The 25,838-nt window shown below is 44.7% G+C and overlaps 3 protein-coding genes across 10 annotated transcripts in view; 1 reads left to right on the top strand and 2 right to left on the bottom strand.

Annotated features, from left to right (window-relative positions):
• osbpl8 (oxysterol binding protein-like 8) overlaps window positions 1-11,148 on the top strand; it is a 97,781-nt gene extending 86,633 nt beyond the window's left edge. For 6 of the 8 annotated variants that reach the window (XM_086269987.1, XM_086269984.1, XM_086269982.1 and 3 more), the window contains 15 exons: window positions 1,034-1,199; window positions 1,300-1,525; window positions 2,092-2,276; window positions 2,683-2,764; window positions 2,857-2,955; window positions 3,092-3,188; window positions 3,303-3,401; window positions 3,899-3,996; window positions 4,663-4,752; window positions 5,097-5,233; window positions 5,519-5,704; window positions 6,278-6,431; window positions 7,788-7,890; window positions 8,261-8,366; window positions 8,453-11,148. In XM_086269987.1, coding sequence (XP_086126113.1) covers window positions 1,034-1,199; window positions 1,300-1,525; window positions 2,092-2,276; window positions 2,683-2,764; window positions 2,857-2,955; window positions 3,092-3,188; window positions 3,303-3,401; window positions 3,899-3,996; window positions 4,663-4,752; window positions 5,097-5,233; window positions 5,519-5,704; window positions 6,278-6,431; window positions 7,788-7,890; window positions 8,261-8,366; window positions 8,453-8,582 — 1,958 coding nt within the window. In that variant the 3' untranslated portion in view covers window positions 8,583-11,148. The remainder of the gene's footprint in view (window positions 1-1,033; window positions 1,200-1,299; window positions 1,526-2,091; window positions 2,277-2,682; window positions 2,765-2,856; window positions 2,956-3,091; window positions 3,189-3,302; window positions 3,402-3,898; window positions 3,997-4,662; window positions 4,753-5,096; window positions 5,234-5,518; window positions 5,705-6,277; window positions 6,432-7,787; window positions 7,891-8,260; window positions 8,367-8,452) is intronic. The other 2 variants (XM_086269983.1, XM_086269988.1) reach the window with 1 other exon arrangement.
• The window catches only part of LOC147309449 (serine/threonine-protein kinase pim-2-like), a 581,324-nt gene that overhangs the window by 284,234 nt on the left and 271,252 nt on the right, over window positions 1-25,838 (bottom strand). The window lies entirely within an intron of this gene.
• On the bottom strand, window positions 15,232-17,879 carry LOC147309457 (E3 ubiquitin-protein ligase TRIM39-like). The gene is made up of 2 exons (XM_086269403.1): window positions 17,370-17,879; window positions 15,232-17,010 (listed from the first exon to the last, which is right to left on the bottom strand). The coding sequence occupies exon 2, from the start codon at window positions 16,999-17,001 to the stop codon at window positions 15,370-15,372; it is 1,632 nt and encodes a 543-aa protein (XP_086125529.1). The 5' UTR covers window positions 17,002-17,010; window positions 17,370-17,879; the 3' UTR covers window positions 15,232-15,369.

Below are 25,838 nucleotides of genomic sequence, written 5' to 3'. Positions count from 1 at the left end.
TATAAACCATCTGCTATGTTTTGTCTCCGGCACGCTGATAAAGGAGACCTGTTCTGCTCATTTCCAGCCTCATATTTCTTTTTGTCTTAACTACAGTAGATGTGTATGACTCACAGTGCAAATGAATCATTATTTATCTTATATTGGGTCAAGGTGCCTCTGTCTGAAACAAGCATCTGTAGCTGTTTGCCTTCGAGTCCTGTGATCTTTCGTCATTGTTTTGTTCTTAAAATAGAACATTTGAACAAAAGGTGGGAAAGGCTTATGTGCTGGTAGACAGAATTTTATTCCTTTTACTCTTTTCAGCTTACAGTGATTTCTTGTACATACACTCACTTTGTTATTTAAAAAGTTTAACATAAAACAACATTTAAATGTGTGTACATGTGACAGAAAGGAAAAGCATAATGGGCCCACTTTAAACAGGAACCGGGCAATCGTGGCCTAACAACGTTAGCGTTTCTGGCCACAATCTAATCAAAGGTACATTAACCTTTATTATCTGAATCAGGCTGTTAGAATAATTTGTAATGTAGTTTCCAGGTAGTGATAAAGAAGCAATAAGAAATATGGTTAAATGCTCTGTTTGCTTTAATGCCAACATAGGAGACTTTAACGTTGAATAAGGTGGGATGTGGAAAGGCTGGAATGGCTGTTTGTTATGAGGGCGGATGTGTGTATATGTGAATCTCAGTTTATGTCTGTGTAAATGTGAGAAAATGAAACAAAAGGAGACTTTGTGATAAATCGAAGGCTGTTCGGAGACACAGCAAGCGTGTCCTCTGTGTCTCTGTCCGTGGTGCTGAAACATCCATTCCAGCCTCTCCATCATCCACTCGGTCCCTCTCCATGGTGCTGAAATAACTCCTGTTTTAGGAAGACTTCCAAAGTGAAAAAGCTTTTTAACTCACCCAGAGTTGATTCTGATGTGTGGTGAGGGGCTGTTGTGATTCACCATGAATAGATTTCATGAAAACAATAATTCACAAAATGGTTTCTGCGTCTTGTTTATCAGCTTAATTCCTGTTTCCAGGCCGATGCTGGATGGATGCCTTGGAGCTGGCCCTGAAGTGCTCCAGCCTGCTGAAGAGGACCATGATCCGTGAGGGGAAGGATGACATGAGCACTGTAGGCACTGGTGGGGAACACTCCATTAATTTCTACAGCCTCCTCAGAGCCCACAACATACACGGTTTCCAGTGAGTTGGAAATGTCATTTACATTAGATTGTAGAGCTCAGCTATTACTGATTTTATGGATTTAAAAATTCTTTCTATGATATTCCCCTGCTTCTTACAGGTTCAATGACAGCGACCATTTGAAAGACCCGGACCTGTACTCAGACAAGTCAGATCGGGAAGGAGAGCAGGACCACGAGGAGTCAGATCCAGAGGGGCTGGAGAAAAGTGAGGAGAGTGACAGCGACACATCAGAGCGTCAGGACGACTCGTACATTGACCTGGACCCAAATGAGCATCTGCGTGAAACCCCATACCTGGAACAGTCCCAGGAAGAGTTAGGAGAGGTATGGAACAGGGGGTGGGGGTGGGAGGCTGCAATTTTGCTCTCCTTTGAACGTCAACAAGAAAAAGCATTGCAGATGAGATGTGATTGTACCACTAGGATACAATCTCCTAGGATTTGTAGCAGCAATTTTCATCTTTAAAACTTCATCTGAAGGCTTGTTTTTAATAAAGTTTCTCACATAATGAGGAGAAATTAGCATGTTCCTCTGCAGGGCTATTCAGCCTGTAACATGGACGAGCTTTGATCGCAGTGTGCGTGGGTGTCTGCGAGGGATGTGAGGATAAGTGTGAGAGTGAAAACACAGATTTCCGTCCTGATGAAATCTAAACGAGACAACTCAATAATTAAACACTGACTGAAGCAAAATGTTTACACTCGAGCTAATGAAAGCACCATTTGCACAAAAAGCCATGTGAACTTTGAAGCTTGTGGACATGCATAAAATTTGAAAGTAGCGTTAACAAAAGTAAAAAAAAAAGTGACAAGTGTCAATCTGTCATATATGTTACAACAGGACACGTGCAATTACTTAACCTGTCTGCTGTTTTCTGACTGTGTCCTCAGGCTGGTGAAGCTGCTCAGACAGAAACCGTATCAGAGGAGAACAAGTCTCTGATCTGGACCCTGCTGAAGCAGGTTCGACCTGGCATGGACCTGTCCAAGGTTGTGTTACCCACTTTTATCCTGGAGCCAAGATCCTTTCTGGACAAACTCTCTGATTACTACTTCCATGCAGACTTCCTGTCAGAGTAAGACATTCCATTTACCTTGACCTTTGTGAAACAGGCTTATCAATTGGGAGTAATTTGATGTGAATCAATGGTAATCGGACTTCAGCCTGCAGATAGTGGTCAGAGGGCCCGGTGGCGCCAGTGTCCGGCAGCCTCGCCTCTGTCAGTGCGCCCCAGGGTGGCTGTGGTTACAATGTAGCTTGCCATCACCAGTGTGCGAATGTGTGTGTGAATGGGTGGATGACTGGATATGTAAAGCGCTTTGGGGTCCTTAGGGACTAGTAAAGCGCTATATAAATACAGGCCATTTACCATTTACCATTAGACTGTAAACAAGTTGGCCTGGCTTTGACTTTCAAAAGAGAGAAAAAAGAGTGTTTGTGTGATGGAGGAGCATCAGTTCAAGCTTTTGCTTCATTCTCAGGGCTGCAATTGAAGAGAATGCCTATAACCGGATGAAGAAGGTGGTAAAGTGGTACATCTCTGGATTTTACAAAAAGCCAAAGGTCAGCATAGCTTTTCTGCGTCAGCTGTTGGTCACATGTTTTGTATGTACATGACCCTAAAATCATGTTTTATGGTGCTTTTGAATTCACAGGGGTTGAAGAAGCCCTACAATCCCATTATTGGAGAGACGTTCCGCTGCATGTGGCTCCATCAGAAGACCAATAGCAAGACCTTCTACATGGCAGAACAGGTAACAACAATACTGCTACCGAGAGCTGCCTGATAGGTTCATCTGTTACACTGAATTTGGCTATATGAGGAGTACATATCAGATAATGTTGACAGGGTAAATCGATGACTGACAGTTTACATTATTTATTTTATAGGTATCTCATCACCCTCCAGTATCGGCCTTCTATGTCAGTAACAGGAAGGACGGATTCTGCCTCAGTGGAAGCATCCTCGCCAAGTCCAAGTTCTATGGTACAAACACGCACAGCACACTCACTGTTTAGTGCTGCTCTAATATTACTTTGACATTTTAGCTCTTTGGTCTATTATCTACTTTTGACTATCAGTACTGTTTCATTGTTTTAGGAAACTCGCTGTCGGCTATACTGGACGGGGAGGCTCGCCTCACTTTTCTCAACCGAGGGGAGGACTATGTGATGAACATGCCCTATGCTCACTGTAAAGGTTCGAATGAATCTTTTTCCTTTCACATGTCACTCATGCTGTGTGAACAGTGCTGTAACATCACTGTTCTGTTGGACATCCAAAGCACAGGGGTGGCTGTAGCTCAGGAGGTAGAGCAGGTCACCTGCTGATCGGAAGGTTGGAGGTTCGATCCCAGGCTCCTCCAGCATGCCAAGTATCCTTGGGCAAGATACTAACTCCAAGTTGCTCTCCGATGCATCCATCGGAGTATGAATGTGTGTGAGTGTAGTTAGAAAGCGCTCAGTATAGAGGTAGTGCTTGTGAGAATGGGTGTGACTGGGTGAATGTGGCGTGTTGTATAGAGCGCTTTGAGTACTCCGGGAGAGTAGAAAGGCGCTATATAAGAATCAGTCCATTTACCACATTAGCTTGCAAAAACCTGCCAAATTAACTTTGCTTTGTAGGTGCTGATCTATTTTAGATATGTTTGAGTTTACCTGTAACCTGTGCGTTCTTTTATAAAAACAATCTGCTAGGTATCCTATATGGAACCATGACTCTGGAGCTGGGTGGTCATGTCACCATTGCTTGTGAGAAAACAGGCTACAGTGCACAGCTGGAGTTCAAACTGAAGGTATGGCTTTGTTCTGTAGTTTAAAAAACTTAAAAAATACTTAACTAAAGTACTTATTTAATAGTAGTAAATAGTGTGTAAGGGGAGGCCTTTAGGCTTGTGAAGTCCTAGATTTTGTAGTAGCTGTTTAAGACTTTGAATAAAACTCAGACTCACATGATTTTTCTGAATATCTCCTCCACCCTTCCTGAAAAAACATCCCACCCCCTCCAACCACGCCTCGCTCCATCATCATTTACCAACTAGCGACAGGTACTTTTATGATAAAGCAAACAGGGTAGCGAATTTGTAAAGATAGTAAAAGTTTAAGAAATCCATTTATTTAGTAATTGCTGCCCCTCAGTTTTATATCCCTAAAGTAGGCAAACAGAACCTTGGGTTGTGTGTACCTTCTGGTACCTTAAACATGTAAGCGATTGCCATTGGCAGTTTCTACAATGTTGTTTTCTTTTAATTGGTCTTCAATGAAAAGCGGTCGTATTAGTAAAATCTCTATGAGTAATAGTAAGTCACAGGATCTTTTTCTCGTACAGTAACTGCAGCAAGTAAACTGCTTTATATCCTTTCCTATTTCTTCTCCTCTCTCCTCTCCCATCCCTTCCTCTCTGCCTCCTCTTCCTTCTCATTCCTCCATTTCCCGCCCTGTTGTTTCCGTTTTTCCTGCAGCCTTTCCTGGGCAGCAGTGACTGTGTTAATCAAATCTCTGGAAAGATCAAGCTGGGAAAGGAGGTGTTAGCTACACTAGAAGGACACTGGGTAAGACGTGTGTCTGTGTTCCTGTAATCACTGCCTGTTTCATAAAAAACACAGATACAACATGTATCTGTATATATTTTGTATTGTGTCTTTAAAATCATTATTGGATTGATGTGTTGACATTTTGCTAATATTAATTCCTTATACAGAAATGAAATATATAACCAGTAATACAAGTTGCTGTGTTTTCTTCTGGTTTAAGAAAAGCTGGCAGATTTTATCAAGCTAGACACGACTTTATACCCACAGAAAAAATTAACTTCTTAGTAAAACCTTCCCTTTGTTAGTTGGGTAATGTTTCAAAACTACCATGTTAAAAGCTATTTTTGTACTTTCCCCCTCAGGATAGTGAGATCTTCATTAATGATAAGAAGACTGGGATAGTGGACACTTTCTGGAACCCCACGACGGAGCTGAGGCAGAGCCGACTGACTCGTTGCACCGTCCCACTAGAGGAGCAGGGAGAGTCTGAGTCAGAAAGGTGAGCTTTGATTCGACTATTATCAGAGTATTGACTGTCAAATGTAATAGATTATCTGAAATGCACTTACTACATTGTGCAAAGGTTTGATGCTTCTGCAAACCACTTTGCAACCCCTTTTGCCGGAGTATTGCTGCTGCTTCTGGATCAGAGCTACATAGCCAAATCCATGTTACTGCACATGGAACTGTAGCTTTGTTTCAGCTGTAGTGGTCCTGATTGAAACAAAGAGTCTTATCTTTTAGTCTTTCATTAATGCTTTGTTTTTCCTTCTCAATCCGGCAGACTGTGGCAACACGTGACACGAGCCATCAACAACAAGGACCAGACCGAAGCCACCAATGAGAAGTTCATACTGGAGGAAGCTCAGAGGAAGTCGGCGCGTGAGCGGAAAGCCAAATGTGAGGAGTGGAGTCCTGCCCTGTTCGAGCAGGACCCCATCACCGGAGAGTGGCATTACAAATATGCCGAGTGAGTGACTCCTCTGTTGCTCGTAAGCGGGTGTGGTTTGAAATCACATTAAATTCAACTGTGTGTTTAATGGAGATAAGAAAGCGCTGAGGTATGAGCTTCATGCATGTCTCTGCTGGGAGATACCGACAAAGCAGAGCTGGTGAAACTGTAGTAAAAATGACAAAAAACAGTTAAGCTTGTGTTCTGATGTGTTCACCTTCTGCTGGCGTCATTGGAGACAGAATTTGCATGCACTGGACGTCACTTCCGGAAGTCTTTTACAAGCGTATTTGCAGTCAGCTGGTTTTAAATAGATTTCCCTCTAAAGGCACATTTTATTTTTTGCCTCAGTCTCAGAATTTTTTAGTGTGGCAGGCTGCCATCTAGTGGTGATCCCCTATATGCATAGATGATGTCCAGTTTACAGTTATTTACTGTTATAATGAGAATGTTTTTGTGTGTAAGATACAGTATGCTAGATGAGAAAGAGAAAAACTGTGAGCGGTATTTATATCAGAAAAGTTATATTTGTCCCTCTTCTTTTTCATCCTTACTGTGTTTCTTCGTCTCTATCATCCTTTTCTTCCTCAGCACAAGGCCTTGGGATCCACTCAATGACCTGATCCAGTTCGAGAAAGATGGCTGTATCCAGACCAAGGTCCGACACCGCACCCCTATGGTACGTTCTGGCAGTCTTATTAGTCTGAGTAACCAGGGGCCGCGGAGGGACAATTGCAAATGCCAGGTAGGTTGTCCAAATCGAAAACCGCTGTGAAGCAATGCATCTCGCCGTCTCAGCCATCTTCCATCCATGCATCTCAAAGCACCCTGCGCACCACCTTCATTGTGACTTCTCTGTGTTGTCTTCGCGGTGCTGCCACCACCATCGTCGCTTCTGCTCCACTTTATTGTGATGTTTTTTTTCTTAGTGCCACCACCTTTATTTTTACCTTTCTTGCTGTTCGCTCTCAATGCGACGGAAGGTCTTGTCAGACTGCATGCTGTAGTAAATGGATGACAAGGCATTCTTCCTTTGTTCACTCTGAAGAGACGAGCATTGTTCAGCATGAAGGAGTGCACGAGCAGTATTTGGAAACATTGTTTGGCTGCAGGCTCTTCCACACGTTGTGAAATTTCAGAATAGTATTAAAAAGTTCAACAGAAAGCAGCAAAATTCTTCCACATGAACAAAACATCACTGCTGGAGCTCAGACTGGAACTTTTACTGTTATTTAGCTCTTTGTTTTGTTTCAGTAGGTGGCTACTTCTCCTGATAGCTACGTTGTTCACAACCTATCAGCACCAAATAACACTCAAAAAGTTAGAATCTCATTTAACTTAGCGTAATAATTCGTGGCTAATTATTTATTTTAGGATGTGGAGGAGACCAAAACAGAGATAAAAGGAGAAAAAACTTTTTTAGTTTTCTAAAATTTGCAAAACGTGAAAGTGGTCATTTCCTACATTACACCCAAAAGCAAGAACCATTTCACCCTCATCAGTCTAATCCTGATCGTCACGCCTTCCTCACCCAACTCCATTCTGTTTTTGTGCAGTGTTTGTTGGACTCTTAAATTCGCTAGTTAGTCGTAAGAAGAGGCTAAAGGTTTCTGTGGACCAGTCAGTCTGGCCTCTTTGCATCCACATGTGTTCAGAGTAACCACCTGCCAGGATCTGAAGTTTGTCCCTGGTGGATAAATCAGTCACCATCAGTGCTTTCAGGCTTTTGCTTAACTGTTGCCAAATGTTGTCCAACAGGGCTGACGCTGTCCCCCGGTTGGAGTCAGTCACGCTTCTGTTAGGCAAACTTTGACATGCTTTTCTATGGCCCAGATCTTTACCTGGCAGAGTTAAACATCTGTGGAAGAAATGATTTGAATAAACAAGCTCAAGGCAGGTTTGTTCATTTGGGATGCTGAGTATGTGTTTTTTGTTGACCAGTTGAAATTAGCCTAACAGCATGCCTCGCACAACCGCCGTTTGCATCAACACTAAATAGCATGTTTGTCTGTGTGTTTATTTTGGATTTGTCAGTCCAAGATGCTGAAATTTGCCTTCTTTTCTGACACGCTTGTGTATTTATCCACACATGTGCCGACAGGTAACGGTGCCAAAGAGGAAACACAAGAGTGACAAGCCCAAGAGTCCAGAGAGCGGCTGCTCCTCACCTGAACCCGACCACCAGGACTCATCCGGCAGCGAACGTGAGCCACACACACTAAAACTCACATCTCAATACGCACATACGCAGGCTGAACAGTCAATATAGTCAGTCAACAATGTTCATTGACAAAATTTATACCTACAGCTGTGAATTTATTCATCTAAATGTCTGTTGTTGCTCTTGTTAGATGAGGAATTTGTGATACAGGTAATAAAGGGTCTTGATGACAACAGCTTTGCATATGTAGATGTTGCTACTGATGAGAAATTAGACTTTGTGACACACCCATGAATCATATGACTCATGTGTACAAATGCTTAGAAGCAGTCTGACTTAAATACATACATCTGCATTATGTAAGTGCCCATGCGTCTATGGTTTTAAACTTGTTTTGCTCTACTTTATCGCAGGACACAAAAGCAAGCATAACAATCGGCTGAGGAAAAAAGGAGCAGACCTCAGCGAACTTCAAAGTGCCATTGAATCCATAAAGCAGACGCAGGAGGACATTAACAGGTGGGAAGTATAAGTCACACTGTGAGGCGACTGTGGTAATACGCTGGACCTTTTAGCACTCACACGTAGCATCTGTGTGTTTGCAGGACCATCACCGTGCTGCGGAGTCGTGCCGCGAGTCGGGTGGAGGGCAGCTCCTTCCTCCAGCAGCGTGACTACATCATCATCATTTTTCTCATCTTCCTTCAGGTCCTGATCAACTACATCTTCAAGTAGCAGCCATACCCCCAGAGACAGTGATGTCCTCACACAAACACGCCCTCTGAGCTTCATGGGGGCGGACTTTGACCTCTCACAGTTAGTGACTTCAACAGTCCTCTCCAACTCTCTTCTCCTCTGTCTTTATTAGACTCACTTACATGTATCCAGAAAAGCAGACTCTTCAACACAAAGAGAGACTTTTTAAAAACATATTTATTTGGAACCAGTCTTTTGGAAAATCTGGAGAGATCCTCAGATTTCAAAGTGGAGAGGAGCAGCGGTAAGGAGAAGTCAAAGGCGAGAGTTTGGTGTGAATAAATGTTGACTGCCACCTGGAGGCGTGTTGATTTGCCTTGATGTAAGCGGCAGAGACAGCAGCCATTTTTAACCTGTTGTTTGTTTGTTTTTCTGATGGAGTGAAATCACTCTGTCGGTTCACATTTCACCTCAAACAGGTAATCGTTTACCACACAATCAAGGACCACAACTCAGATCGTAACAGAGGACAAATAGATCTCTGATTTTAATGTTTTTGTTTTTATTCTTTTGCGTCTTCACTTCGCGTATCCTTTGTGAGTTGATGTCTGCTCAGAGCAGAAAACTAGCGATGAGGGTGACGGGGCTGGGGGACGCAGTCCAGTCTGTGGGACTTTTTTTATTGTAACGGCTGGAGATTCCACACGCAGAAGTGGCAACCGCGACAGAAAACTCACAAGGGACATTGTCGTAAGGAATTAAAGCTATAATTTCTGCTGTATAATAAAACTCCACATTTTGCATACAAAGTCAGTGTTTAAAAGAAAAGTCAGACATTTGACACAATGTCATTGTATACTGTAGGTAGCATGTACAGACAGGAGCAAGGTTAGGACACTAGCCCTATGTATTTTGTATTTTGTTTTAAGGCACAAATGCACTGGAAATGTCAGATGTTTGTATGATTTATACACTTTTTATCTGTGGACATGAAAATGCTTTTACACTTCTTTCTCATCAACAGGAGGAAAAAAAGATGCATTTCTTTTGGCCGTTTCAGTGATCACTGCCCTAGATTTCAGGTAAAAGCAGGTGACATGTTTTTATCTGAGAGCTCACTGTAAGAAGCTGGATTTAGCAACTCTAATGAGTCAGCCAGGCTGAATGATGTAGTCGCTCCTCTCAATGGAAGAGCGCAGGAATTAACTTGACTTTCTTTGCCGAGATAAGCGACGGGATTGGCCAGCAGCTGCTTGGTAAAAAGAGCTAGCGTGGGTAATGGTCTGACCAGAAAAGCTCACTAGTCAACATGTTTTATCTTATTGCTTTTGCACAAAAACCAAAGTGTATAAGAGTCCATAAAACCAGCAGGGGACCTGAGCGGTTCCCTTCTGTGGCTCAGAATTGGTAATAATCCACCAGCCTTCAAAGAGCTGGTCAGCTCTTTAGAGCCCCCTTTGGTGGTATTTGATCTTCTTATCTAACATACAGCAAAAAACTGAGCGGGTATATTTCCCAAACTGAGCTGGGACTACTCCTTCAGAGAAAATATTAAAATTGCATACATGAGCTGGCCTAATGGTCTCTATATGTGAATACAGCCTCCAGATCAGGCTACAGTTGAGCAAAGTTGCCACTTCGTGCAGCGCCTTCATGACGAGTCCAGTTGAGAACATCAGTCACCTCGTTCCAGTGCTTTTGAGCCCCAAATACTAACCAGGACAACTACAGTAGACTCTTTAGTAAGTTACTAGTAAGAGGAGGATGTAGACTCCTAAACCGTCTTCATAGTAAACCATTCCAAACGTACGCAAGTACCAGCCAAGCTCAGTGTGTAGCGTAGGAGTCGATCCTTTTCACTGTGTAAATATCTGACGGCATTTCAACACCGAGGTTTGCAATACAGACACTCGCTCTGTGCACAAACCATTGCTTTTAACCTTGTGTGTCAGTCTCTCCACTGCTCTGTAGATACACAGGCATGTAGGTCGATACAAAAAAGAAGTTAATATTGGGATGCACAATTAGAACTCCCATTTAAAAAAAGAGAGAGAGAAAAGGATCCCAGGGACCTCGATGTTACAGAGGTGTAGAAGTTACATTGCGGTTCTAGTCTGTTGCCTTTGTCTTTGGACGTGCGGATGCTGAAATTAGTCTCAGAGATGGTTCGAATGACCCCCGCACTCATCCAGCTTTACAGTTTAAAAAGTTACAGCCCTGTGAGGACTGCGTTTAGCATTACCGCACATAAAAACAACTCCCAGCAATCTGCTAGCAGTAGCAGTGGTGTAGTCATATGTGATTGATTCGAGGATGAAGAACCCTGCTACCTGACCTTCTGACAAACAGCGTATCAGGTGCTAGTAAGTAAGACCAGTCTAGGCCATTCAGAAAGATCCAGACCGCTTTGTGGACCATAGCTGAACATTTTGTAAATCTCTTCGCCTGTCATGATGTTAGCCTTGTTGAAGTTTACATATTTGATTGCCTCCGCCGTCAGCAGACTGTTAAGCGATTTAAACTTTGTAACTCCCACACAGGTATGAAGAAGGAATGGTAGCATTGGCAAGAGCCAGCTACCCCCCCCCCCCCCCCCCCCCCCCCCCCCCCGAGTTACCCGGCTGGCCCGTGTGCGTATCTGTGTTTTTGTGCATCGTCATTGCCTCAATCGCTCATCTTAAATCGAGAATCTAGATGTTAGAGTTTGGAGAAATAAGTATATACCAGTGCCTTTTAGAGTGGGACTGTGGAGGGGGGATTAAGTGTAGGCAGTGGAGGTAAAAGAGGATAAGCAGTGGGGGTTTTTTGGGGGGGAAGGGGCACAGATATAGCCAGAGTATTAAAGGGGACCTATTCTGGTATTTTATAGTTACATTTAGTAATTATTAATGGAATTATTTCATAATTCCTACTTAACTCTGTCCCTCACTTCCTGCTGTGTGTGTGAAACTGCTGGTTTTAGCTCTTGGGACTTTCCCTGAACATCCATTTAATTCTGATTGGCTACCCCTGTCTTCTACAGACTAACATTGTGTTTGTAAGCCCCACCTCCTCCTCAAGAAAACTTGGGAGTGTTCAGAGCAGTCTCAAGTCTGAGCTGTGGACTCACACTTACGTAAACATTGGTCGTGTTTAAAATGAGCGTCTGTTATTGGGAGGAGGTGTAATAGGTCCCCTTTAAGGTGATGTAATAATGAAGGGAGCGGTGCAGTTGGGGTGAAATGGGACTCTGTTGTTTGAGTGAATGTGCCATACTTAGCCTTAGAAATGAGCTCCACAGGTCGCCACCCCACCTGGCTTCTCCTGCCTCCCCTCCTGAAGCGTTGCCATAGAAACGCACCCTTTCAGTTTCCGGATGCCGATTCCTGCCACAGGAGAGAGAGGGAGCGAGGGAGCGAGAGCCCTCCTCTTCACTGTCGTCCTCGTCTCTCTCGCTCTGTAACGCACCAAATTCAGAGGGAAATAAACATCTGTGCTGTCAGTTGTTGTCGCCGTGTCTGTAAATTAATACATTTTATTTATTCCTCTTTTATATTTGGATTCATGTTTACCTTTTTTTCTTGCTCATAGCTTTAGGTCACTGTTCTTCTTCCTTGTTCTATGATGTTTTTGTTTTTTTTGATTGATTTTAAATTCACACACAGTTGGTTTTGTTTTACTCTTCGTTACATCAGCGTACACATGGTCAGCTCCCACTGTTCCTCACCCCGAATACTCACACACTTTGGGTTGTTTTGTTTTTTTTCATATCCGAGTACCTGAATATATTTACTGTTTCTCCATGGCAACTATAACTTCTTGGAAGTTTATGTTCACATGTAACATAACACAAAATAAAGACAAATGGACAAGTGACGTAAGGTGTTTGTATTTGCTGCAAAGACACATTATTATCAAAACCAAATGTTGTGACGTTTACGTGTTTATACTGAATTTAATGAGATCATCACATGTTGTGTGTGTTTTGGTTACTGCATAGAAGTTCACAATGGGAATAATGTGTCATGTAGAACGCTCCGAAGTGAAGGTGTGGTCGAAGACATCCAAATGCAGGCCGATGCTGAGCGGCTAGCTTAGAGAAAATAATCGAAATAACATCAGCAAAGCAAAAAAACCCCAAAGAGGACTGGTTTACATGTATTTTTATATGGTCATGATGGACTGAGTGACTCCAGTCTGGACAAGCCCGATAAAGTCTGTCATTTCAGCTGTCATGCTCCTTTCATCCACACACCCGAGGACAACAATGTCCAAATATTACGAATAAATATTTGTGAATGCAGCCCTCATTCATTCTGTTTATTCCCATTTTTAAATCATCCCCTGGTTATTTGATTTGTCTGCACAGGTTTATATTTCAGCTGATAATAATATAAATAATAATAATAATAATAATAATAATAATAATGGATTGGATTTATATAGCGCTTTTCAAGGCACCCAAAGCGCTTTACAATGCCACTATAAAACTACCATGAGTGATTTGAAAGCATTTAGTTCAGTGTAAGTCAGCTGGACTTCCATTAGAGGGCAGTGTAAAGCCTTCCAGCATAACTCCAACCCCTAAGCCAACCACCCCACCTACCCAACAGTAGTTTTAAGGTATGAACTGACACCGGGCTGTTTCATTTCATCACAAAGAACATAAGCCACGGCTATAACAAATGAATCACGATGATTACACTATTGCACCTGTATGCCACTACATGTGTCACAGGGCACATAAACATATAACAGTCATTTCATTGCAGTGTTTTGGGTTTTTACTGTAGTGGTTTACACGTTCGCCTAACAAGCGAAAGGTCCTCGGTTCATTTCTGAGAGATGAAGCGCATCATTGGGGTTTGCGTCAGCTGCCAAACCAAAACGCAGATCTGCTTCCTGTGATGACAGCTTGTGAATAACGCAGCAGCTTTATATTAAGCCTTTTTGCAAGTTTCTGTAATGGTGTGTGAGATTGCTACTTATTTTAGTTCATTAAAAAGATGCCTCATCTTTGAAAGTGACTTCCAAGTTGCACGCTTCCATTGAGTAGTCATCCGTTCTATCATTTCCTCTTCCAAGGACGTTGGTGAGGGTTGACAGAGAAGGGCTGTCCTTCCTGTCCCTCTCAGATAACGGCAAAACATCTGATATCAATCCCCAACCTGTACCTGTGCTGCTCTGCTCTGTTCTTTTGCATCATCACTGATCAGTCGATGAAGGGAAGGAGGGAGGTCAGAGTGAAGCAGGGAGTCACTAAGAAACCGGGACTAAAAGGAGTTCAGATTTTAAAAAGGAATGAAGATTTAAATCTCCTCACAAAGGTGAGAGGTAAACTGCCAAGATGTATCCTCTGGACAGAGGAAAGAAGGCAAGGAGACATGGTGGGGCAATGGGGAAGAACAGAAAAGCATTCAAAGAAAGAGGTTGCCAAAGAATATGAAGGATAAGCAAAGAGATGGGAAAGGATAGAGGGGAGTACTGGAAGGCTAGGTGTTCTGCAAAGAGAGGAGGCAAAGAAAAGCGAGTTATATGTGAGGCTGGACCATAAGGGAGGAGAACGGAACTTGCATTGATAGAGATCAGGCTGGAAAGGCTGTCCAGCAGGTTAGGATGATCAAGGATGGAGATGGAAATGCACTAACGAGTGGAGAGTGTGTGCTGGGAAGGTGGGAGGAGTACTTTGAGAGGCTGGTAAAAGATGAAAATGAGAGGACAGATGGAGGATGGTGAATCAGGAAGTGCAGGAAATTAGAAGGAGGAAGTGAGAACAGCTATATAGAGGATCTAGAGAAAAAGGCATTTGGTCCACATAACATACCTGTGGAGGTATGAAGATGTATTTTGTTGTCAGTTCTAACATTTAACATGCTTCTCCACTTGTATCTTTGTCCCTGTATGATGGACTTTAAATTATAAGAAAATGGCTTTAAAACCTTCCCAGACTGATAGACTAAGTTGCAGATAACTTTTCCTTCCAAGCATCGCGTTAGAGACCTAAGTGAGAAAATGCTGGGAGGCAATGTCAAATGTAAATAAAAGAAGAATGCACTGATTTTATAAAACATTTGTTTTCAAAGTACAACATAGAAATCATATCAAAAGCTTAAACTGAGACATTCTCACATTTTATGAAACATATTTTATGATTTGGGTAAAAAATGTAGGATGTCTTAACTGGGTCACAGTTAATTTAAAAATGGACTGAGGCAAAGTGAAAAATCGTTATGTGCTCAGAGTAATTCAAATGTAAAATTGCTCTTGGAAAACATGGATACTACAGCCTCCAGGCTAAAGAGACCTCCCAGCTTATGAGTGCTAACTTAAAACTGCCTTAGTGAGCATAATAAACTGGCGAGGAAAGGCAGGTTGCACAGGTTTAAATCGCTCTCCCGCTGATTGCTTGCAGATTGGATTGCAGGTGAGGCAGGGGAGGTCCCATCCAAAAGGGGAGGACCCGCAGCCACAGATGGAAAACCTCCAGACACTCCAACGGACCATGACACTTTTCTTTTCTCGTGTCTTCAATTGTCTGATCTACAAGTTGATTTTTCTTTTCCCCATTTTGAGTTGAAATACTGCATACTGACAAGGATAAGCAAACTGTATATTTGAATAATTTATTGAACAAAAATATATGAAAACAAATAAGTTAGTACAGAACTTAAGAGTTCAGCTTCAGCTTTAAAACAAACACAGAACACAGAATTTAAAGTTGCCCACTCCACTGAAGCAAACACAACATTCCCACCACCACACCAAGTCATTTCATTCACACAGACTTCTTTTGCCATACGAACATATTTTGACCAGTAGTTTGTCTAAAAAGAAATAAATACTGCGTCTAATGTTTTGGAAGAACAGAAGAGATAATCAGAGGGGTGGAGTTTGCACCACCTTCATCAAAACAAGGACTGAATAATGGGTAGAGTTTCTCAGTGAAGTTACAGCCAGTAAAGGAGTAGATGAGAGCTGCTGCTCCTACATCATAAAAAGACACCAGACCCTCTTCATAGTCCACAAACACGCCCACTTTCTGTGGTTCTGCTTGCAGACTGAGACAGATTGAGGGGCCAACAACAACTTTGTACTGATTTCCATTTCTCAGCCGAATGGTCCAGTAGCCATTTTTGGGACACAGTGGCTTTTTCTCTTTCCTGTTTATTGACTCGTTGGCCACTCCTAAATCCCACTGAGTTTTTTCATTGACCTGAACTTCATAGTAAAATCTTCCTGAGGAAAACCCCTGCTTTCCCAGAACATTTGCATAATAAATGCATCTCTTGGGGGTCTCGGGGAAATTCTGCCTTTTGTTACAACTAGATACTTGTTTCCCATCATCGGACAGGACGAGGTTAGGATGTGCTGTGTCGGGATCCAGAGTCACATCCACTGCGTACTGCTGAACCCTCTTCAGCTCCACATCATCGTGCAGCTTCTTCATCTCTTTACTGAGTGTCTGCTCCAGCTGAGCAACAGCTTTCTTCACAGTCCCCTCGTATGACGAGTGAACTGTGACCTCGGTCCAGTCTTTGGTGGGTGGAACAGGGTTCAGGGATGGTAAACTCTGGAGAAACTGGAGGTGGTCTCCAGTGTGTGAGAGCTGCTCCAGCTCAGAGATGTTCATCCTCAGCTCAGACACTTCTTTCTCCAGCTCTTTGATGAAGCCTTGAGCCTGGCTCTCTGTTGTTTTCTGCATCCCTTCGATCACACCATCGAGCTGATTCCGACTTTCTTCTATACACTTGATCAGACTGTCAAATATTTGCTCACTTACTGTTTTCTCTCTCTCTGCAGCTTCCTTGCTGCATGTTAACAATTCTCTGAAGTTGTTTATTTTCTTTTGTCTTTCTCTGATCATCTGATGAATTTTACCCTCTCTTGCTTCCACTTCGGCCTTCTTTTGCTCATATTCTGTTTTCAAAGGAATGGTGAGATGTCCCTTGTGATTGGACTGCTTGCAAAATTCACACACTGGCATCCGGTCAGTCTTGCAGAAGAGCTCTAAAGGTCTGTTATGCTCCTTACACATTCTGTCTTCAAGGTTCTTTACAGGATCAATCAGCTGATGCCTTTTCAGGCCTGTGACTCTGCGATGAGGCTCCAGGTGAGTCCTACAGTAGGAAGTCAGACACTGCAGGCAGGACTTCACAGCCTTCATCTTGGTTTCACTGCACACCTCACATGAAACTTCTCCTGATTCGGCTTGCTGTTCCTCTGCTCTGCCATTTTTCTTTACGGTGGACTGTTTGAACATATCCACCATCTCAGATAAGATGGTGTTGACGCACAGCTCTGGTCTGCTGTGGAAAACCTTAACACACAGTGGACACTGACAGCAGAGACTAATATTCCAGTTTTCTGTGATGCAGGTCTTGCAGAAGTTGTGTCCACACGGGATGGTGACTGGATCAGTGAAGACCTCCAGACAGATGGAGCACAGAAACTGATCTTCAGACAGATAGCTGGTTGCCATGGTGTCACGCTGAGAGCAAAAGTGAAAGTGTGACTGGCAGCAGTAAATTTAAAACGTTTTAAAGTATGCACCAACATTTTGTTGAATAATTTTCAAAGAATTCTATGAGTTTATTTCTTTGAATTAAGAATGAAATCAGAATCAGAATCAGAATACTTTATTGATCCCTGGGGGAAATTATTTAAAAGCAAAACTATTCAGGAGACAGATTCACATCTTGTAATATGCTGAATATGTGTGAATGCTGGCTGTTTAAACAGCTCTTTGGATTAAAAAAAATCTCTACTTGCGCGTACTTGTCGAAGATTTAGTCGTGTCAGCGACACTTTACTGGAAGTTTTTCAGAGAGTTGTAAGGATCAGCCTCACCTTGGGTTCAGATGAGTCTTGTGTTTACTTTCATTTTTCCTTCAGTCATGTTCTCATGTTTCCTTCTTTCCAGTGAAGCTCCGCCTCTCACTGCAGGTAAACTGTCATCATTTTAAAGACATAGTGCTCTTTGACACAATGTGAATAATATTATTTCAGATGAATTACATAACAGCCCTGCTGCCAGCACCAGGAGTTTCTCACTCCTAGCTGTAGATTTTGAGTTGTCTTCTTACCCAAAAGACAAGAATATAGAGAACGAGACAATAAACGAAGCAACCAAACAATCAAATGTTTTGGGTCAAAATCAGGCAATGAAACAAAAAAAAAAAAAACCCTGGTTGAGATCAGTTCTACAATATATATTATATATGAACCTATATTAAGCTGAAGATGGATTCTGTACTGTTTCCCTAATCTTTAGCTCTTTCATTCATTCATGGCTTTGGCATTTCAGTGTCACAGCTCCCCTCCTCCTGCCTTCAGTCTTCACTGCAATGCTCAGCTGTCCAGCCCAATCTCCCTGTTAACATATGCAAAACAGACGCACCCTTTTAAAATCAGAGGCTTGTGTCCAAGCTTTACTAGCACCATGCTAACTTCCTGTTGTGGAACAAAGCTACAGGCTTCTTGATATAATGATACAATACGACTCAAGATTAGACCACAACCAGTATCTTCACTTTTTACATAATAAGGCTCTCCTCTTGGCGTATTTGATCAAGTTATATTGAATACTATCAAAGTAATTATTTCTGGCATCTTGATCTGTCCTTCAAGAGATCGACACATTAGCCAGCTATGTATTGTTATTGGCAGAGATAATTAGAGGAGTTATGTTTTTTACATGCAACAAAAGAGCCAGTGTCAGCCTGTTTTACCTTCTGTCAGTGGATTGAGTCTTCTAGCTGCATGCCATAGTATCCTTGGGCAAGATACTAAACCCAGAGTCGGAGTGTGAATCTGTGCACAAATGTTAGACAAGGGGCTGAGGGGTAGAAACAAGCACCTGCATAAATGTGTGTGTGTGTGTTTGGTTGTATGAGGCTAGTGGGGAAAAGCACTTTGCATGCTCTGTTAGAGCAAAAAGGCATTATATAAGTAACAGTCCATTTACAATTTACCTTAAAAATTTACCTTCTGCACACTGTGTTTATATATTCTAGGAAGTACCTCCAGAACACTCTTCTCTTCTCTTCTCTTCTCTTCTCTTCTCTTCTCTTCTCTTCAGGATCTACTGAATTTTAACAGTTTTCTCCTCAAATTCTTAAGTTTCTTCTTTACCTCATCTTTCAAAGCAAAGATGGGATGTGCTTCTTACTTTTCTTCTTGTGCTTTCTTGGGTGGCTGTAGCTCAGGTGGTAGAGCAGGTCATCTACTGATCGGAAGGTTGGTGGTTCGATTCCCGGCTTCCCCTAGTCTGCATGCCAAATATCCTTGGGCAAGATACTAACCTGAAATTGCTCTCCGATGCATTCATTGGAGTATGAATGTGTGTGAATGTCAGTTGTGCTTGTGTGAATGGGTGAATGCACAAGTTGTGTAAAGCGCTTTGAGTGCTCAGAAGAGTGGAAAAGCGCTATATAAGAACTAGTCCATTTACCATTTTCAAAGTTCTCAACAGGACCCAAAATAATAATAATAATGGATTGAATTTATATAGCGCTTTTCAAGGCACCCAAAGCGCTTTACAACACCACTATTCATTCACTCTCACATTCACACACTGGTGGAGGCAGCTACAGTTGTAGCCACAGCTGCCCTGGGGCAGACTGACAGAGGCGAGGCTGCCATATCGCGCCATCGGCCCCTCTGGCCAACACCAGTAGGCAAGTAGGGTAAAGTGTCTTGCCCAAGGACACAACGACCAGGACGGAGAGCCCAGGGATCGAACCGGCGACCTTCCGGTTACAGATGCGATTCCCAACCCCCTGAGCCACGGTCGCCCAAAAGCCCATGTCTGAGAGCAGATAGACAGTTATAACTAACTCACACCAGACACTGATGATCCAGTGCTTTGTGAGGCAGACCTTGCTTTTGTTTTTTAAATGCATAAATCCTTTATGTGTCTGGATAATATCAATATCCATCCATCCATCCATCCATTCGCTTCCGCTTATCCTTTTCATGTATCAAAATACATTTACGAGTCTAGCAATTGAAATAAAAAAGAGAATAAGCATTGTAGTGGTCTTTGGATCCTACCAACTATATTTTTTATATGGGAAAACAAGGAAAGCCCTCCTTCACCACTAACTAAAGTTCTGCTGCTCATGTTTATGTTGTGTTAAGTTTGATATACTGTATATTTTTAAGGAGAGTTCTTTGTTCTAGGATTGAACAAACTGACAATCACATATGTACAAACAAGCTGCTGACCTTCTTCAAATGGATTTTACTTTTACCAGTACACTGACATCTGGACTACAGAGTAGTCCTAGAGTAAGGAACCACCACTGCTTTCAGTCTCTATTAGCACAGCCTTTCTGTTTTCTTCCCAACCAGGGGACATTTTTAATGCTCATTCAAGCTAGTGAGAATTTCTTTTCAGCATCTTTGGAAAGAGCTGTTTATTTGCCAGTAGGAGTTCCTGTTCATGCAAAACCAAACAAACAAAAAGTATCTTTGGGTATTATGCTTCTGAGCTAATTATTTCTTTGCTTAGTGGTTACTGTCTTATGCAAAATACTGAACAAGGGATTCATGGACTAGGTTTAATGAAAGCATCTGAGTAAAGCTGCCACCCATGCAGTGCTGTTGAATGCTAAGATTGAAGATGGGGTACTGACATTAAAAGCTGATCCATTATCAGCTGATGGGTATCCCTTCACCCCCCTCCTCTACTCTCCTTTCCACTCTGTCCAATCACAATCTCTTCCCTCTTCATCCAAAAATTAAATTCGTCTCATCTTGATGCTGAATGGGTGGGATGTCACTGTTGCTAGGATACATCATTCTGGCAACTGGGTGCTTTCCTTGGAGGCTCAGAGGAATAAGAGAGGAGGGAATAAGAAAGGGCAGATAATGATTGCAGGCGGAAAAGAAGCAAGGAGGACAGCAGTAAAAATAATTGTTTAAAGGAGATGAGGGGTAAAAGCAACAAAGAGAAAGTAAGGAAGATCGTGGGAAAGAACAAATGACCTAACAGAAGGAGTAATCGGAAAGGAAGGAGGGCATAAAGAGTCTTAAAAAGCACGTGCATTATGATGCTTTGGCATCACCTGTTTGAGAGTGAGAGGTAAGAGGTGGAGCAGGACAAAAGGACAAAAAAGAGAAGGAGGGAAAAAAAGGAGTGATTAAATAGTAAAGTGATATCAGAAGCAGGGAAAAGAACAAAGTGGAAAGAGGGGGATGTGATAAATAATAATGGAAACAACTTGTGTTTGTTTTATCATTATGCAATCTGCCTTTGTGTAGTCATCATCCTTGTCCTTTGCACAGAATCCTCCCCTTTGGCATTTTCCTGGCAACTGGCTGTCAGACTGATGCTGCTGAGAGTGACTCAACAGTAATATTTTGCATTGCTAAGTGCTGTGAAACAGGTCAGGTACAAATGCTGGCTAGCTGGATTGAGATTAGAATACCACTAAAATAGGTACAGCGGGGAAAAGAATTAATTGATGCTGTAATGAATGTGTAAATTTTCTTACTTACAAAGAAATCCATCCATCCATCTTCTTCAGCTTTTCCGGGGCCGGGTCGCGGGGGCAGCAGCCTAAGAGAACAGAAGCCCAGACCGCCCTCTCCAAAGCCACTTCCTCCAGTTTGGGGAACACTAAGTAATTTCCAGAACAGCCGAGAGATATAATCTCTCCATGTGTCCTGGGTCTGCCCTTGGGCCTCCTCCCAGTGGGACATGCCCAGAACACCTCACCCAGGAGGCATCCTTGTGAGATGCCCGACTCATCCCCTCTGCAATTCGCTTCCTTATCGTGGTGAAAGGGTTTTCTTGTCCCAGGAATTCCATTGGTTACGTTGTCTCGTGTAGGGTTTCCCATGGCAAACTGGTCCTGAGTGAGGGAACAGACAAAGAGCGATTCAGAATACCCCAATGAGTAGAACACCAAAGGAGCAGTTCACCCCGCCCAGGATAGGGTTACTGGGGTCCTACTGGGGTCCAACAATCTTGAAAAAACACATTGCATAAAAGTCAGATATTGATTTGCATCTCATTAAGTATGAGAACCCAGTATTTTAACCTAGAAAGAACAGTGGTGTGTCTAGAAAATTTTTGTTGGGGGGGCCAGGTAGGGGCACAGATTTGGAGAAGGGTGGCAGATGTAATTGGCAGATAATGTTAAAAAAAAAAATCTACCAACCGTTAACCATAATTCAATAATCCTATAAACCTGATAACCAAATGCGCTTTTTGTCATGGTCCTGGGCCATGTGGGCCCAGTATTCTTAGTTCCTTGTATGTTTGTATTTCGTTCCTTATTTAGGCCATGTTTTCTGAGTTGCCCTGTTGTGTTGTTCCCTAAGTGTTTTCCCTTCATGGCTTTTACCCCCTGTGTGCCCCTCTGTGTATCTGTGAGCCCTCGTCTCTCCTTATGTTTTATTCCATGTTTCCCCTGCCCATTATGTCTAAGTTCTCCCCGTGCTCTCTCCCCCCTGTGTGCCCTCTATGTATTTATGAGCCCTCGTCTCCCTTTGTGGTTGTTTCATGTTTCCCCAGCCCGTTATGTCTGTGTTTTCCCCGTGCTCTCTCTCCTCCTGTCTGAACCTCTGTGCCTGTACATGTCATGTTCAGTTCACCCCGCCCTGTCTCATTATGATTATCAGTGTCACCTGTGTTCCCCGTGTGTGGCCACTTTCCTCGTTTACCCTCTGTGTATTTCTGTCTGAGTCTCCCTCTGTTTGGCGTCGCGTTCTCCCTCATGTTGTGTGTAATTCTCCCCGTGGTTCGGTTCCTTGTACAGCTCATGCTTTAGTTTTCCCAGTTTTAGGTTATTTTGTATTACTTCTCGTGGCCAGCAATAAAGCTGTGTTTTTTGAGTTTATCCCCGTGTCTGTGAGTCTGCATCTTGGGTCCTTCTCCTGCCTGCCACACAGCAAACCATGACAGAAGAACGCGACCGCGACATGGACCCAGCAGTTCACAACCCCTCCGCGGACCTCCAGGACGACTTGGTCTACACGGTGGAATACCACTGTGAGGAATGGGCGACGCTACCTCGAGGCGAATACCGGGAGACCGTAGCCGGATGGTGTCCGGGCTCCCGTGGCTATTCGGCGCGCTGCGCCCCCACATCCGGGACTTTCTTGTGTCCGCCGTGGGCATCCGTCCGGGGCAGCTGTCCCAGAAAGAACCAGAAACGGTCAGGATCGGGACCATGGGGCTCACCACCGTTACGCCGCCTGTTCGCTTCTCATCGGCTTCTACATCTCCGCCACCGCCTGTCTACACTACGTGGCGCACGGAGATGCCAGAGGCCAGCGACTTCGGTGAAGAGGAGCGGCAGCAGGTGTTACGGGCGTATCGGGAGGACGAGCTCCGTTGGAAGCCCTGGCTTATCACCGAGGAGGAGCTCTCGTCAGCTGTCCCACCACAGACCGACCACCCCCCCTCGCCGCCGCGATCGGGCTACTCGTCTCCTGCTTCCTGCCTGGCACGGATGTGGTCTGAGGGCGAGGAGCCGGTCGCCACGGAAGGCCAGGCTGAGCCCACGGCCGCCCCTAAGAGGAAACTGCGTTCCCGCCGCTGTCGCGCACCGCCACGGCCCGTTCTGCCCTCCACTGAGCAACACGAGGTGGCTGTGGGGGGCGCGGATTCCGACCTCGAGGAGCGGCAGCGCGCCGTATGCGCGCAACCGGAGGAAGAGCTACGAGAGGAGCCATGGCTCGCTCCCCCCTACGATGAGGTTTTCCGCGGGACACGGCTAGCCCTTGGGGGCCCCCGGAGTTGCCTGGGACTTCCGCCTGCCACTCCGCTAACTACCGCCTCCTCAGCCGCTGCGACGCCTCAGGAGCCTCCATCTCCCACGTCTACGGGGCCCACGGCCAAAAGAAAACGGCGTTCGCGTCGCCACCGCATCGCCTGACGCTCGGAGGTGAGTGAAACTGTCCAGTCGCTCCAAGTTACCTCTGAGCAGAAGGCATGTGAGGAGGCTACGGACTTAGCCGGTGAGGTGGCTAGCAATGAGCCGTTCACCGAGCCGCAGGCCAGAGACAGTTCCGCTCCCGCTTCACTCAACCCGGCAGGGACCACAGACTCGATTCACAGACTGACAAGGTTTCCCACCGCCTTTGGTTTTAATAGCAGTAGGGAGGTGTTTCCTTTGGTGTCTCTTTCCGTGTCTGCAGTTCCAACTAAATCTGAGTTGCCTGTGGTTTCTCTCTTCCCTCCTGAGCCGGCCCTGCTCCTCCATCAGTCACTGAATGAAGGCAACGAAAGCATAGCTAGTGCTCCGGTGTGCCCAGCTACACTTGCTTTTCACGAACCAGAGACTGTGAACACTGGTCATGAACCCCTAGCATGTTACCAAGATGCACACATAACAGCAGATCATGGTGACCAGGACACTGTAATGTCACAACACGTCTCCTGTCTCCCCATAGATAACAAACCAGGTGGTTCTGAACTGTTTTGCTCCAGCACCATAACCACCACTCAGGAGATGGAAGCTGGGGTCAGGATTTATGTGACACCATTTTCTCCTGCCTCTATGAACTCGTCACTAGATAGGGTTTTGGCCCCGAACAATGTCATAACCACCCTCTCTCAGCCTGAAGCGTCACCTGCTTCAGTTAATGGTTCACGTACCGTTTCACCTGTATCTGTCTCTCCACTCAATAGGGTTAACACTCTGCAGCCACAGATCACTGCGGGTACGGGTTCCAACAAACACGTCCATCCAACACACCACAGTCATGCTACCACGGTGCCAATGGTTAGGTCCATATCTGTGTATTTACTGTTTTTCCAGGAGTCAGCTCCTGATGATCTAAGCTTTGTTTTTGTGGATCGAGTGGCGGTCCTTGTTTTCCGTATGGTCGAACCAGCTCCTCTGAGCCGCACACTACCACCGGTTGAGTCCAACCAGCTTATGTTGACCTCTCCTAGGACTACACAGACTGGGCTAGTAACCTCTGAGCCACTTCGGACTAATGTAGACTCTGGGAACCTAATGATTGCTGGCTCAGAACTGGTGGTCCCTACCACTGTCCACTTCATGGTTTCTTGTGTTAAGCTGTTAAGCCCTATGGACTGTTTTTTTACCTGCTCTCTCTCTCTCTGGGTTTGTGCCTCAGCAGCCTGTGTTTCCTCAGCTCCTAGTCCAGCCAGGGGCCTTCATAACTGTTTGTCCTGCGTCTGCTATTGGACTCCCTGGTGTGCCTATCTGGCACCCTGCGGCGACGCCACCGCTTCGCGTCACGTCAGCTGGAGGGCCCGAGGAGCCCACCCAGCCACCTTCTGCTTCTGCTGGTCCGGCCCCCGCATCGCCACCGTCTGGTCCTGCCTCATCTGGTCCTGTGCCCACCAGGCCATGGCCAGCACGCCTGAGACTGGAGAGCCGCCGCTGCCTTCCGCGCGGTCGGCCCCCTGAACTGCTCCGTCGTCTCCTTCGCCGCCGCCGCTGCCTTCCGCGCGGCCGGCCTCCGGACCAGCTCTGTCACCTGTGCCACCCGCCTGGTCGGCCCCCCGACCGTGTGACCCGTGAACTCTTGTGCCTGTGGGCTCTGGGTCGGCCCCCTGAACTTTATTTGGACTATGGTCATGTGCTCCTGTGTTTTCTGTTGTTTGTTTTTGTTTCCCGTTCTGGTCCCTCCGTCCTGGTCCCCCGCCTCCCGCCCTGGGTGGGTTGTTTTCTGTTTTTGTTTTGTTTCTCGGGTTTGGGCTGTCGGGAGCCAGCCCTTTAGGGGGGGTGATGTCATGGTCCTGGGCCATGTGGGCCCAGTATTCTTAGTTCCTTGTATGTTTGTATTTCGTTCCTTATTTAGGCCATGTTTTCTGAGTTGCCCTGTTGTGTTGTTCCCTAAGTGTTTTCCCTTCATGGCTTTTACCCCCTGTGTGCCCCTCTGTGTATCTGTGAGCCCTCGTCTCTCCTTATGTTTTATTCCATGTTTCCCCAGCCCGTTATGTCTGTGTTTCCCCGTGCTCTCTCTCCTCCTGTCTGAACCTCTGTGCCTGTACATGTCATGTTCAGTTCACCCCGCCCTGTCTCGTTATGATTATCAGTGTCACCTGTGTTCCCCGTGTGTGGCCACTTTCCTCGTTTACCCTCTGTGTATTTCTGTCTGAGTCTCCCTCTGTTCGGCGTCGCGTTCTCCCTCATGTTGTGTGTAATTCTCCCCGTGGTTCGGTTCCTTGTACAGCTCATGCTTTAGTTTTCCCAGTTTTAGGTTATTGTGTATTACTTCTCGTGGCCAGCAATAAAGCTGTGTTTTTTGAGTTTATCCCCGTGTCTGTGAGTCTGCATCTCTCTGTGGGTCCTTCTCCTGCCTGCCACACAGCAAACCATGACATTT

Source organism: Aulonocara sp. 'chitande type north' Nkhata Bay, linkage group LG17 (genome assembly GCF_057382095.1).
Source record: "Aulonocara sp. 'chitande type north' Nkhata Bay isolate Kocher_YH1m ecotype deep benthic linkage group LG17, A_spYH_male_GT1.1, whole genome shotgun sequence".
NCBI classification, from domain to species: domain Eukaryota; kingdom Metazoa; phylum Chordata; class Actinopteri; order Cichliformes; family Cichlidae; genus Aulonocara; species Aulonocara sp. 'chitande type north' Nkhata Bay.
This window is presented reverse-complemented; position numbering and strand designations above follow the sequence as displayed.

Coding starts and splice junctions, on each gene's coding strand:
- LOC147309457 (XM_086269403.1), bottom strand. CDS start 17,001: ATGGCAACCAGCTATCTGTCTGAAGATCAGTTTCTGTGCTCCATCTGT.